Source organism: Atractosteus spatula, chromosome 17, assembly GCF_055471065.1.
Source record: "Atractosteus spatula isolate fAtrSpa1 chromosome 17, fAtrSpa1.hap1, whole genome shotgun sequence".
Classification (NCBI taxonomy): domain Eukaryota; kingdom Metazoa; phylum Chordata; class Actinopteri; order Semionotiformes; family Lepisosteidae; genus Atractosteus; species Atractosteus spatula.
In genome coordinates this window covers 19,077,919-19,092,506 of record NC_142722.1, presented here as the reverse complement: position 1 = coordinate 19,092,506, position 14,588 = coordinate 19,077,919, and the positions used below count along the sequence as shown (strand labels likewise).

Here is a 14,588-nt window from a genome sequence, read left to right as displayed (position 1 = left end):
TGTCACAGGAAATGGCCCTGAATGCCCAAAAAACATTGAGAAAAGTGTTTCATTTCGGAGGTGTATGGATTCAGAAGATGACAGTGTGTCTGACCGACTGCCCGCCTGACCATCTTGGAGACTCACAGACGCAGCGTGGCAGCCGTGACGTCCACACTGGGGTGCCAGGCTCGCGGCCGTAGCAGGTGAGAATAGCCCCGCCCTGCAGGACGTGTCCAGGGTTGCAGGTGTACTGGATCGTGGTGCCAACCAGGAGCTTGGGGTCAGAGAGTGTGCGTGTGGCGTGTTCCACGTGGCCAGGGTCTGAACAGTACATGACTGGGAGAGACAGCACGGGAGAAAGCGAGTCAGGAGTTAATTGATCCCAGGGTTAATCCTGCCGTTTCGCACCAGAAGCCAGGGTCTCGGCAGGTCAAACCACATGGCTGAGCAACCTGTTCCAGACTCCAAGACCGTTCTGGGTCTCAGCTGTAATCACGGTGGAGAATAGCTCAGTGTGCTGAGAAGGACAACCCGCCCGAGGACTGGGCCGTTTGATTAGGGCTGAGCTAGGGGACTGCCACTGTGGCGAAGATGGACATGAGTGGACAAGTGAGCTGAAACATGCCAGTGAGTCAGCAGGAAGCATGACGCTATCACGCAGGGGGTAGACATGGGCCAGATTAGGGTTTGACCTCCTGCTGACCTTTTGTCAGGGCTGTGACCCTCAGCTGGACCTGTCCAGGAGAGGTGTTCTCATTCACTCAGTAAGGCATTTATTCATATTGCGCAATAGGGAAAGACAGCAACCACTAGTCTGTGCAGCAAGTGGGAGCTGATTTCCAAAGTAAAATAGGGAAAGGTCCCTTAGTTTATACATTTAGCTGATGCAACACCTCAACTTGTTTACTTCTTTATGGTTGGTTAGTAATACAAAGACAGGCGAGACAGTAATTTTCCAGTCCTTATACTGTAGAGCTTAGCCTTGAAGGACAGAGAAGACAGCTACGTGCAGTTTTGCATCTGCCTTTTTTGCTGGGGCAGAGATAAACATATTCTTAGAACATCCCACATCCCATGCCCATGACTCGCTGGGTACAATCACACTTTGTTCATAGAATCCAGCTGCTTTTACAACACAGCTCTGCCCATAAACAACGTTTTTAGGATAAAACACTTTTCTTCAGTAACTTTCCATTACAGACCCACCCTTTACAGGTCCCGGATCTCTCCCTCAATCTTACTCTGCCTCTTTCTCTCATTCGCACTCACTCTTCTCGCAGAAGGGGGGCTGGCTGCTCCAGCTCAGATCCCACTGGCAGGTCAGGGTCTCCCGGCCCACCAGGTCGTAGCCCGGGTCACACTGGTATGTGATCCGGGCCCCTCGGACCAGCGCCGCGTGGGATGTCGTCTTCCAGCCATTCTGGATCTCCGGCAGGTCTGAGCACGAGTCGTTTCGGGACACTTCTGTAACCGGGACAAGACAACAGAGACCCTGGGCTGAGACACACACGGGCCCAGGCCCAGCTCACAGTGGATGGATACAGGCTCCCAGAACACCGGGACACGCTGAGCCAGTCTGCACCAGTACTGCATGGTGTGTACCCCCAAAGCAGCAAAGTCATAGTGCGTGAGTTCAGTACTTCTGCTTATATAATACAGAAGACACAGAGTGACTGCTGTACGGTGAGAGTGTATCTAACACATTTTAGATACAGTCTTTCCTCTCACTTTTCGTACTTCTATCTCAGCCTCTCCTGCCACTGTCTTCCTCCCCGGGCTCCATCTCACCCATGTAGTTGATGATGAACCCCTCCCCCTTCCCAAACAGCAGCCCTGCGGGGTCGGAGTGGAACTGGATGGTGAGGTCAGGGGTCGAGGACGACAACTTGAAGGGGCTGGTTCCCCCGATGTACTGCCCCAGGATGCGGGTTGTGACCTCGTCACCATCCAGAATCGTCACAATATCACTGTCGCTGAGGTTCAGACTGAGAGAGATAGAAAGAGGAGAGTGAGGAGTGTGAGGAGATTCAGGAGAGTGAGGAAGCTGAGGAGATTCAGGAGAGTGAGGAAGGTGAGGAGATTCAGGAGTGTGAGGAGATTCAGGAGAGTGAGGAGGGTGTGGAGATTCAGGAATCTGAGGAGGAGAGTGAGTAGGGTGAGGAGATTTAGGATGAGAGAAGAGATTCAGGAGAGTGAGGAGTAGAGTGAGGAGATTCAGGAGAGTCAAGAGATTTAGTAGGAGTCTGAGGAGATTCAGGAGAGTGAGTAGGGTGAGGAGATTCAGGAGTGTGAGGAGATTCAGGAAAGTGAGGAGGGTGAGGAGATTCAGGAGTGTGAGGAGATTCAGGAAAGTGAAGAGGATGAGGAGATTCAGGAGTGTGAGGAGATTCAGGAGAGTGGGGAGGGTGAGGAGATTCAGGAGAGTCAAGAGATTTAGTAGGAGTCTGAGGAGATTCAGGAGAGTGAGTAGGGTGAGGAGATTCAGGAGTGTGAGGAGATTCAGGAAAGTGAGGAGGGTGAGGAGATTCAGGAGTGTGAGGAGATTCAGGAAAGTGAAGAGGATGAGGAGATTCAGGAGTGTGAGGAGATTCAGGAGAGTGGGGAGGGTGAGGAGATTCAGGAGTGTGAGGAAATTCAGGAGAGTGAGGAGGAGATTCAGGAGAGTGAGTAGGGTGAGGAGATTTAGGAGGGGAGTGAGAAGATTTCTGAGAGTGAGTAGCGTGAAGAAGAGAGTGAGGAGATTCAGGTGAGGAGGGTGAGAAGGAGGAGAGTGAGGAGGAAGAGTGAGGAAGAGAGTCAGGAGAGTGAAGAGGGTGAGGAGGAGAGTGTGGAGGGTGTGAGGAAGGGAAGGAGGAAACTTTGAGGCAGGGACAGGAGTTTAGTTCAAGATGAGTTAGTGAGACACAACAGCTCCCTCCTGGACTGCTGGACAGTCCAGTGGGTTAGCGATCAAGGCACAAGGAAGCCTGCCACCCTGGCAGTGGCAGTGAGAGCCGGGTGTGTGGTGGGCAGCGGGCACCGTGCGGCACTCACAGCTGGACATCCAGCAGGATGCGTCTTTCTTCACCCACGTGGATCCGCCAGCTGCAGTCCTCACCCTCCCCATATGCGTCTGGCCAGTTTGGGGACAGGATCACCCCACTGGGGCCAGATAGGTCCCCTCCACATAGCGCTGAGGGAGCAAGGAGACAGACACTTAATACACAAAGAAGAGCCAGTCAGCCAGTGTCTCAGTCAGTGTGTCAGTGTGTCGGTGTCTCATTGTGTCAGTATGAGTCAGTGTGACAGTGTCTCAGAGTATCTCGGTCAGTGTGACAGTGTCACTCAGTCAGAACGTCAGCCTGTACCCTTGCAGAGCGGCTCGGTGTCATTCCAGTAGGGGTCACGATCATTGACACACTCGATGACGGGGGGACCCTGCTCCAGAGAGTGACCCGGGGCGCAACTAAACTGCACCACTGCCCCCACCCCATACCCTGGGTCAGAGGTCGTGAAGTTCCCATTCTGTAAGTAGGGCTCATAGCAGTGCCCACGTTCAAACGCTGAGAGAAAGAGCAGAAAGAGGAGAGACAGAGATTAGGATGTGAATCTAGGACACCTGGAGCACCTTCATTGCACACTTTGAGACCGAGACACACAGACAGAGAGACTGATGGGGAGAGGAGAAGGCAGAGAGTGAGGAAGAACAGGACAGAGGGATCACCTTCATAGCGGATGTTGAAGCCACCGGGGGGCTGTTGGAGGTCAGAAGTGAACTGGACACGGACAGCTGGGCCCTCGCTGATCACCCCCTCAAATGGTATTGGTCCACCTCTGCCTGAGTCGAACAGGACCACTGACCCTGCGTCCAGACCGCTCCACAACACCAGCCTGAGAGAGGGAGAGAGCACTGACAGACTAACACACTGCCAGGCTGGCCTTCGGACTCACTGAGACACAACAACAGACTGACACTCTCTCTCTATCACACAGACTGACACTCTCTCTATCACACAGACTGACACTCTCTCTCTTTCACACAGACTGACAATCTCTTTCACACAGACTGACACTCTCTCTCTTTCACACAGACTGACACTATCACACAGACTGACACTCTCTCTGTTTCACACAGACTGAAACTCTCTCTATCACACAGGCTGACACTCTTTCACACAGACTGACACTCTCTCTATCACACAGACTGACACTCTCTTTCACACAGACTGACACTCTCTCTATCACACAGACTGACACTCTCTTTCACACAGACTGACACTCTCTCTTTCACACAGACTGACACTCTCTTTCACACAGACTGACACTCTCTTTCACACAGACTGACTCTCTATCACACAGACTGACCCTCTATCACACAGACTGACACTCTCTCTCTTTCACACAGACTGACACTCTCTTTCACACAGACTGACCCTCTATCACACAGACTGACACTCTCTCTTTCACACAGACTGACACTCTCTCTTTCACACAGACTGACCCTCTCTCTATCACACAGACTGACACTCTCTCTCTTTCACACAGACTGACACTCTCTTTCACACAGACTGACATTCTCTCTGTTTCACATAGACTGACACTCTCTTTCACACAGACTGACACTCTCTCTGTTTCACACAGACTGACACTCTCTCTATCACACAGACTGACACTCTCTCTATCACACAGACTGACACTCTCTCTGTTTCACACAGACTGACACTCTCTCTATCACACAGACTGACACTCTCTCTCTTTCAGACAGACTGACACTCTCTCTTTCACACAGACTGACATTCTCTCTATTCAATTCAATTCAATTCAAGGTGCTTTATTAGAATGACCGATGGGTACAATCAGTGTTGCCAAAGCAAATAAAAATAAAATTAACATGGAACAAAACAAAAAATAGAAGTAAAATAAAATCTACAGACATGTTACAGACATTTACAACAAAGACATATTATAAAATATTGACATATACTGTAGGCGGCTGGAGCATTATTGGGAGACAGACTCACTGTTCCTCAGGCTGTGACAGGAGATCACATACTGGGCTGCCAGATCAACTGAGTTCCCTCCTCCCTCTCCCAGTAGGATTGGGACCTGTTGTGGTTTTGGCAGGTGTGGGAACTCTGGGATTAGACTTCTGAATTTCGGGAAGAATGTTTCTCTAATCCCAGAGTATCTGTCACAGTGTAGTAGGAAGTGCACCTCTGTCTCTATTTCTCCCCGCTGGCAGTGGGAGCACAGCCTGTCCTCTCTGGGCAGCCAGGTCTGCCTGTGTCGCCCAGTTTCTATGGCCAGGCTGTGGTCACTGAGCCTGTACTTCGTCAGGGTCTGTTTCTGTTTGTTATTTTTTATTTTGGTCAAATATTCAGCTACTGTGTATTGTCTGTTTAGGGTTCTGTAGCATTCCAGTTTATGTTGTGTTTGTGTCCCAGTGTGTGAGATATTGCTGTTTGATCTGTGCTGTGATGTGGTTGAGTCTGGGTTGTGGTGCTCTAGCAGTGCTGTCCTGATGCTGGTTAGTGTCGGTGTGGCTCAGGTCAGTGAGCCTCAGGACCAGCTGGCTCAGGGGGCTCTGTTTTGGGCTCAGCTCTTGGCTCAGCAGGGCTTTGTGGTGGTAGGAATTTTGGTCGCTGTTTTTTAGGTGTAGCCAATACTTTAATATTCTTTTCTGTATGTTTATCAATAGTGGGTACTGGCCTAATTCGGCCCTGCACCCGTTGTTAGGAGTTTTTCTCTGTACACGGAGGATGTTTCTACAGATCTCTCTATCACACAGACTGACACTCTCTTTCACACAGACTGATACTCTCTCTATCACACAGACTGACACTCTCTCTCTTTCACACAGACTGACTCTCTCTTTCACACAGACTGACACTCTCTCTCTTTCACACAGACGGACACTCTCTCTCTGGTACAGACTGGCACACCTGTCTGTGGGCCCCAGGGCCAGCCTCTCCAGGTGCAGGTGCAGTCTCTGTCCAGCAGGGGCCTCCAGTGTCCACGAGCAGCTAATGGCAGCGCTGTCGTTCGTGCTGGTGGAGGGCGAGGGGGACAGAACCCTACCCACTGTAGCGTTCTGCACTGCCCCTCCGCAGAGCGCTGCCGGAGGGAGAGGAGCAGAGAGAGAAAACAGTTTCTAAAGGCTTGTGTTTGCACTGCAGGGCCAGTCTTCACTGGAATGAACAATATCTACCCATCCTCTAGGGGACGCTATGCACCTCACCCCGGCAGGTCGGCTCGTGGGAACTCCAGTGTGGCCGCGAGGCGTTGAGACAGGTGAGCTGGGGCTCCCCCTGCAGGTGGTATCCCAGGTGACAGCGGAACTTCGCCATGCCGCCTGCGTGCAGGTCCAGCACTGACACATCGCCATGGTGAGGACGCCGTGGCAACGCACAGCTCAGCCTGAAGACTAACACACAAACACCGTCACACATGGACAGACAAACACTTCTGTAGCATTTTAAAGGAAGAGTTAGGGCAGGAAGGCCCAGACTCACTCTGATAGTGCAGCTGGAAGGTTCCCACCCCCCCCTCAGGAAATGTTCGGAAGAAGACCGAGATGGTATTGGTTGGACTGCGGATCACCTGACCCTCCACCAGCAGTGTTTCATTGGCCAGGACAAGCAGGGCCCCGCCCTCATCTACGCCCCTGATTGACAGCTGCTCTCCCTCGGACAGATTTACACTTTTCACCTGTAGGGGGCAACAGAGACACATATGACCTGAATTTCCCACAGACACTTGGACAATAACATACAGTACATACTAGTTTACCGATTGACCTCATCCTCAGAAGAACAGCTCTGACTTTTTAATCAGCTTCTTTTTTACAGATACAAGAGGGGCTACAGTCACAGTCCAGTAGAACAGTTTTGTTACAATAGGAGCTACAGTCCCAGTAGAGTAGGACAGTCCTGTTACACATCTGGTACAATGTGGTGGGGTACAGAGTGCAGTGTGGGGTACAGTGTGGGATACAGTGTGCAGTGCTGGGGTACAGTGTGCAGTATGTTAGTGTGCAGTGCTGGGGTACAGTGTGCAGAATGTACCTGCAGCTCCACTCCATAGCCAGTGTACACAGTGACAGTGTAAGTACACTCCAGCAAGCTCCCAGAGGGTAGAGGGGGGTCATCCGAGGAGTCAATATAGCCTTCAGGGTCTGAGAAACCCACACTGCACCTGGACACTGCGTTCCAAGAGAGACAAACAGGAGAGAGTACGGTACAAAAACTCACTGTCACAGGACCCACACACAGGCAGCCCTAAACCAGTCTGAGTACAACTCTCATGTAGAGACCACACAGGGAGCTACACAGATACACAGAGGCTTGACAGATACACAGGCAGTCTGCTAGACGCACAATCAGGTGGGAGGTCTGCTAGACTGACAGACACACAATCAGACAGGCAGCCTGCTGGACTGACAGACAGACAATCAGACAGACAGCCTGCTGGACTGACAGACACACAATCAGACAGACAGCCTGCTGGACTGACAGACACACAATCAGACAGGCAGCCTGCTAGACTGACAGACAGACAATCAGACAGGCAGCCTGCTGGACTGACAGACAGACAATCAGACAGGCAGCCTGCTGGACTGACAGACAGACAATCAGAGAGGCAGCCTGCTGGACTGACAGACACACAATCAGACAGGCAGCCTGCTAGACTGACAGACACACAATCAGACAGACAGCCTGCTGGACTGACAGACAGACAATCAGAGAGGCAGCCTGCTGGACTGACAGACCCACAATCAGACAGGCAGCCTGCTAGACTGACAGACAGACAATCAGACAGACAGCCTGCTGGACTGACAGACCCACAATCAGACAGGCAGCCTGCTGGACTGGCAGACACACAATCAGACAGGCAGCCTGCTGGACTGACAGACACACAATCAGACAGGCAGCCTGCTAGACTGGCAGACACACAATCAGACAGACAGCCTGCTGGACTGACAGACAGACAATCAGAGAGGCAGCCTGCTGGACTGACAGACCCACAATCAGACAGGCAGCCTGCTAGACTGACAGACAGACAATCAGACAGACAGCCTGCTGGACTGACAGACAGACAATCAGACAGGCAGCCTGCTGGACTGACAGACAGACAATCAGACAGACACCCTGCTAGACTGACAGACACACAATCAGACAGGCAGCCTGCTGGACTGACAGACAGACAATCAGACAGACAGCCTGCTAGACTGACAGACACACAATCAGACAGACACCCTGCTAGACTGACAGACAGACAATCAGACAGACAGCCTGCTGGACTGACAGACAGACAATCAGACAGGCAGCCTGCTGGACTGACAGACAGACAATCAGACAGGCAGCCTGCTGGACTGACAGACACACAATCAGACAGGCAGCCTGCTAGACTGACAGACACACAATCAGACAGACACCCTGCTAGACTGACAGACAGACGATCAGACAGACAGCCTGCTGGACTGACAGACAGACAATCAGACAGGCAGCCTGCTGGACTGACAGACAGACAATCAGACAGGCAGCCTGCTGGACTGACAGACACACAATCAGACAGGCAGCCTGCTGGACTGACAGACCCACAATCAGACAGGCAGCCTGCTGGACTGGCAGACACACAATCAGACAGACAGCCTGCTGGACTGACAGACAGACAATCAGAGAGGCAGCCTGCTGGACTGACAAACCCACAATCAGACAGGCAGCCTGCTGGACTGGCAGACACACAATCAGACAGACAGCCTGCTGGACTGACAGACAGACAATCAGACAGGCAGCCTGCTGGACTGACAGACACACAATCAGACAGGCAGCCTGCTGGACTGACAGACCCACAATCAGACAGGCAGCCTGCTGGACTGGCAGACACACAATCAGACAGACAGCCTGCTGGACTGACAGACACACAATCAGACAGGCAGCCTGCTGGACTGACAGACACACAATCAGACAGGCAGCCTGCTGGACTGACAGACACACAATCAGACAGGCAGCCTGCTGGACAGTCAAACAGGCTCTTACCTGTAGCCTGCGTGGTTTCAGAGCTAGCGACAGTTGTCATGCTGTCGATAGTGGAGGCGGAGGCATTTGGTCTTTCTTCATTCCCAGGGGTCAGTGTGGGGGGCATGTCTGCAGTGAGCAGTGAGGGGACGCTGGGCGTCGGGGTTCCAGTCGTAAAGTGCCACTGGGAAACTGAGGCTCTTGTTGGCTCGCTGTCTGTGGGTCCTGGGGTGAGCAGCTGGGGAGCTGCAGACGTCTCGTGGAGTCTCAGTCTCTTGCGGGCGGCGCTCATCTGTTTCGAAGAAAGGATCCCCCCTCGGCGCCCCACCTCAGCCAGGATGCGTTTGGGGTTTAAGTCTCCTGGCAGAGCTGTAGGAAATGCGGCCCCCTTTTTGCTGAGCAGGAAATCCCTCTCTGCCAGGACGGACTCCAGCAGCTCCTGAGCATCTCCTGCAACCTCCCCACCGCTGAGAGGCGGCTGCCCTTGCCCCAGAGCCCCCAGCAGGGAGCCCTGAGGGCTGGCCTGTGACGAGGGAGGAGTCTGAGGAGCTTCACCTGGAAGAACATCAAGACTTTCAAATTCCCTCCATTCAAACTCCAGGGATGAGTCATAGCCAACATGTGTCAGCAATGTGAGGAATCTTTGGAGAAGTGCAACTGGCTCTCTAACATACACACACAGGACACAGACTCTCTCACACACACAGGACACAGGACACAGGCTCTCTCTCACACACACACACACACAGGACACAGGCTCTCTCTCTCACACACACACAGGACACAGGCTCTCTCACACACACACACAGGACACAGGCTCTCTCTCTCACACACAGACAGGACACAGGCTCTCTCTCTCACACACACACAGGACACAGGCTCTCTCTCACACACACACACAGGACACAGGCTCTCTCTCTCACACACACACAGGACACAGGCTCTCTCTCACACACACACAGGACACAGGCTCTCTCTCTCACACACACACACAGGACACAGGCTCTCTCACACACACACACACACAGGACACAGGCTCTCTCTCTCACACACACAGGACACAGGCTCTCTCTCTCACACACACACAGGACACAGGCTCTCTCTCACACACACACACAGGACACAGACTCTCTCTCACACACACACACACAGGACACAGGCTCTCTCTCTCACACACACAGGACACAGGCTCTCTCTCACACACACACACAGGACACAGGCTCTCTCTCTCACACACACAGGACACAGGCTCTCTCACACACACACACAGGACACAGGCTCTCTCTCACACACACACACAGGACACAGACTCTCTCTCTCACACACACACACACAGGACACAGGCTCTCTCTCTCTCACACACACACACACAGGACACAGGCTCTCTCTCACACACACACACAGGACACAGGCTCTCTCTCTCACACACACAGGACACAGGCTCTCTCTCTCACACACACACACAGGAAACAGACTCTCTCTCTCACACACACACAGGACACAGGCTCTCTCACACACACACACAGGACACAGGCTCTCTCTCTCTCACACACACAGGACACAGGCTCTCTCTCTCTCACACACACACAGGACACAGGCTCTCTCTCACACACACACACACAGGACACAGACTCTCTCTCATACACACACACACAGGACACAGGCTCTCTCTCTCACACACACAGGACACAGGCTCTCTCTCACACACACACACAGGACACAGGCTCTCTCACACACACACACAGGACACAGGCTCTCTCTCTCTCACACACACACACACAGGACACAGACTCTCTCTCTCACACACACACAGGACACAGGCTCTCTCACACACACACACAGGACACAGGCTCTCTCTCACACACACACACAGGACACAGGCTCTCTCTCTCACACACACAGGACACAGGCTCTCTCTCACACACACAGGACACAGGCTCTCTCTCACACACACACAGGACACAGACTCTCTCACACACACACACACACAGGACACAGGCTCTCTCTCTCACACACACACAGGACACAGGCTCTCTCTCTCACACACACACACACAGGACACAGGCTCTCTCACACACACACACACAGGACACAGACTCTCTCTCACACACACACAGGACACAGGCTCTCTCTCACACACACACACACAGGACACAGGCTCTCTCACACACACACACAGGACACAGGCTCTCTCTCTCACACACACACAGGACACATGCTCTCTCTCTCACACACACACACACAGGACACAGGCTCTCTCTCTCACACACACACAGGACACAGGCTCTCTCACACACACACACAGGACACAGGCTCTCTCTCACACACACACACAGGACACAGGCTCTCTCTCTCACACACACACAGGACACAGGCTCTCTCAATTCAATTCAATTCAATTCAAGGTGCTTTATTAGCATGACCGATGGGTACAATCAGTGTTGCCAAAGCAAATGAAAGTAATGATATTTACATGAAACAAAACAAAAATAGAAGTAAAATAAAATCTACAGACATATTACAGACATTTACAACAAAGACATATTATAAAATATTGACATATTCTGTAGGCGGCTGGAGCATTATTGGGAGACAGACTCACTGTTCCTCAGGCTGTGACAGGAGATCACATACTGGGCTGCCAGTTCAACTGAGTTCCCTCCTCTCTCTCCCAGTAGGATTGGGACCCGTTGTGATTCTGGCAGGTGTGGGAACTCTGGGATTAGATTTCTGAATTTCGGGAAGAATGTTTCTCTAATCCCAGAGTATCTGTCACAGTGCAGTAGGAAGTGCACCTCTGTCTCTATTTCTCCCCGCTGGCAGTGGGAGCACAGCCTGTCCTCTCTGGGCAGCCAGGTCTGCCTGTGTCGCCCAGTTTCTATGGCCAGGTTGTGGTCACTGAGCCTGTACTTCGTCAGGGTCTGTTTCTGTTTGTTATTTTTTATTTTGGTCAAATATTCAGCTAGTGTGTATTGTCTGTTTAAGGTTCTGTAACATTCCAGTTTATGTTGTGTTTGTGTGTGTGTGTCCCAGTGTGTGAGATATTGCTGTTTGATCTGTGCTGTGATGTGGTTGAGTCTGGGTTGTGGTGCTCTAGCAGTGCTGTCCTGGGGCTGGTTAGTGTCGGTGTGGCTCAGGTCGGTGAGCCTCAGGACCAGCTGGCTCAGGGGGCTCTGTTTTGGGCTCAGCTCTTGGCTCAGCAGGGCTTTGTGGTGGTAGGAATTTTGGTCACTGTTTTTTAGGTGTAGCCAATACTTTAATATTCTTTTCTGTATGTTTATCAATAGTGGGTACTGGCCTAATTCGGCCCTGCACCCGTTGTTAGGAGTTTTTCTCTGCACACGGAGGATGTTTCTACAGATCTCTCTCTCACACACACACACACAGGACACAGGCTCTCTCTCTCACACACACACAGGACACAGGCTCTCTCTCACACACACACAGGACACAGGCTCTCTCTCACACACACACAGGACACAGGCTCTCTCTCTCACACACACACACAGGACACAGGCTCTCTCTCTCTCTCACACACACAGGACACAGGCTCTCTCACACACACACACACAGGACACAGACTCTCTCTCACACACACACAGGACACAGACTCTCTCTCTCTCACACACACACAGGACACAGGCTCTCTCTCTCACACACACACACAGGACACAGGCTCTCTCTCACACACACACACACAGGACACAGGCTCTCTCTCTCACACACACACAGGACACAGGCTCTCTCTCACACACACACACAGGACACAGGCTCTCTCTCTCTCACACACACACAGGACACAGGCTCTCTCTCTCACACACACAGGACACAGGCTCTCTCTCACACACACACACAGGACACAGGCTCTCTCACACACACACACACAGGACACAGGCTCTCTCTCTCACACACACAGGACACAGGCTCTCTCTCTCACACACACACAGGACACAGGCTCTCTCTCTCACACACACACACAGGACACAGGCTCTCTCTCACACACACACACAGGACACAGGCTCTCTCTCTCACACACACAGGACACAGGCTCTCTCTCACACACACAGGACACAGACTCTCTCTCTCACACACACACAGGACACAGGCTCTCTCTCTCACACACACACACACAGGACACAGGCTCTCTCTCACACACACACAGGACACAGGCTCTCTCTCTCACACACACAGGACACAGGCTCTCTCTCACACACACACACACAGGACACAGACTCTCTCTCTCACACACACACAGGACACAGGCTCTCTCTCTCACACACACAGGACACAGGCTCTCTCTCACACACACACACACAGGACACAGACTCTCTCTCACACACACACAGGACACAGGCTCTCTCTCTCACACACACACACAGGACACAGGCTCTCTCACACACACACACAGGACACAGGCTCTCTCTCTCACACACACACAGGACACAGGCTCTCTCTCTCTCACACACACACAGGACACAGGCTCTCTCTCTCACACACACAGGACACAGACTCTCTCACACACACACACAGGACACAGGCTCTCTCTCACACACACACACACAGGACACAGGCTCTCTCTCACACACACACACAGGACACAGGCTCTCTCTCACACACACACACAGGACACAGGCTCTCTCTCACACACACACACACAGGACACAGGCTCTCTCACACACACACACAGGACACAGACTCTCTCTCACACACACACACACAGGACACAGACTCTCTCTCACACACACACACAGGACACAGGCTCTCTCTCACACACACACACAGGACACAGGCTCTCTCTCACACACACACACAGGACACAGGCTCTCTCTCTCTCTCACACACACAGGACACAGGCTCTCTCACACACACACACACAGGACACAGACTCTCTCTCACACACACACAGGACACAGACTCTCTCTCTCTCACACACACACAGGACACAGGCTCTCTCTCACACACACACACACAGGACACAGGCTCTCTCTCACACACACACACACAGGACACAGGCTCTCTCACACACACACACACAGGACACAGACTCTCTCTCACACACACACACACAGGACACAGGTTCTCTCTCTCTCTCACACACAGGACACAGGCTCTCTCTCTCTCACACACACACACAGGACACAGGCTCTCTCTCACACACACACACAGGACACAGGCTCTCTCTCTCTCACACACACAGGACACAGGCTCTCTCTCACACACACACACACAGGACACAGGCTCTCTCTCTCTCACACACACACAGGACACAGGCTCTCTCTCTCACACACACACAGGACACAGGCTCTCTCTCACACACACACACAGGACAGGCTCTCTCTCACACACACACACAGGACACAGGCTCTCTCTCACACACACACAGGACACTGGCTCTCTCTCACACACACACAGGACACAGGCTCTCTCTCTCACACACACACAGGACACAGGCTCTCTCACACACACACAGGACACAGGCTCTCTCTCTCACACACACACAGGACAGGCTCTCTCTCACACACACACACAGGACACAGGCTCTCACACACACACACAGGACACAGGCTCTCTCTCTCTCACACACACACAGGACACAGACTCTCTCTCTCT

At 52.4% G+C, this 14,588-nt stretch overlaps 1 protein-coding gene across 1 annotated transcript in view; it reads right to left on the bottom strand.

Annotated features, from left to right (window-relative positions):
- sez6l (seizure related 6 homolog (mouse)-like) overlaps window positions 1–14,588 on the bottom strand; it is a 30,314-nt gene that overhangs the window by 2,475 nt on the left and 13,251 nt on the right. The window contains exons 2-12 of the mRNA XM_088935498.1: window positions 9,000–9,533; window positions 7,026–7,162; window positions 6,474–6,669; window positions 6,200–6,385; window positions 5,904–6,075; window positions 3,686–3,852; window positions 3,330–3,524; window positions 3,016–3,154; window positions 1,771–1,967; window positions 1,252–1,446; window positions 127–318 (exon numbers count right to left, since the gene is read on the bottom strand). Coding sequence (XP_088791624.1) covers window positions 127–318; window positions 1,252–1,446; window positions 1,771–1,967; window positions 3,016–3,154; window positions 3,330–3,524; window positions 3,686–3,852; window positions 5,904–6,075; window positions 6,200–6,385; window positions 6,474–6,669; window positions 7,026–7,162; window positions 9,000–9,533 — 2,310 coding nt within the window. The remainder of the gene's footprint in view (window positions 1–126; window positions 319–1,251; window positions 1,447–1,770; window positions 1,968–3,015; window positions 3,155–3,329; window positions 3,525–3,685; window positions 3,853–5,903; window positions 6,076–6,199; window positions 6,386–6,473; window positions 6,670–7,025; window positions 7,163–8,999; window positions 9,534–14,588) is intronic.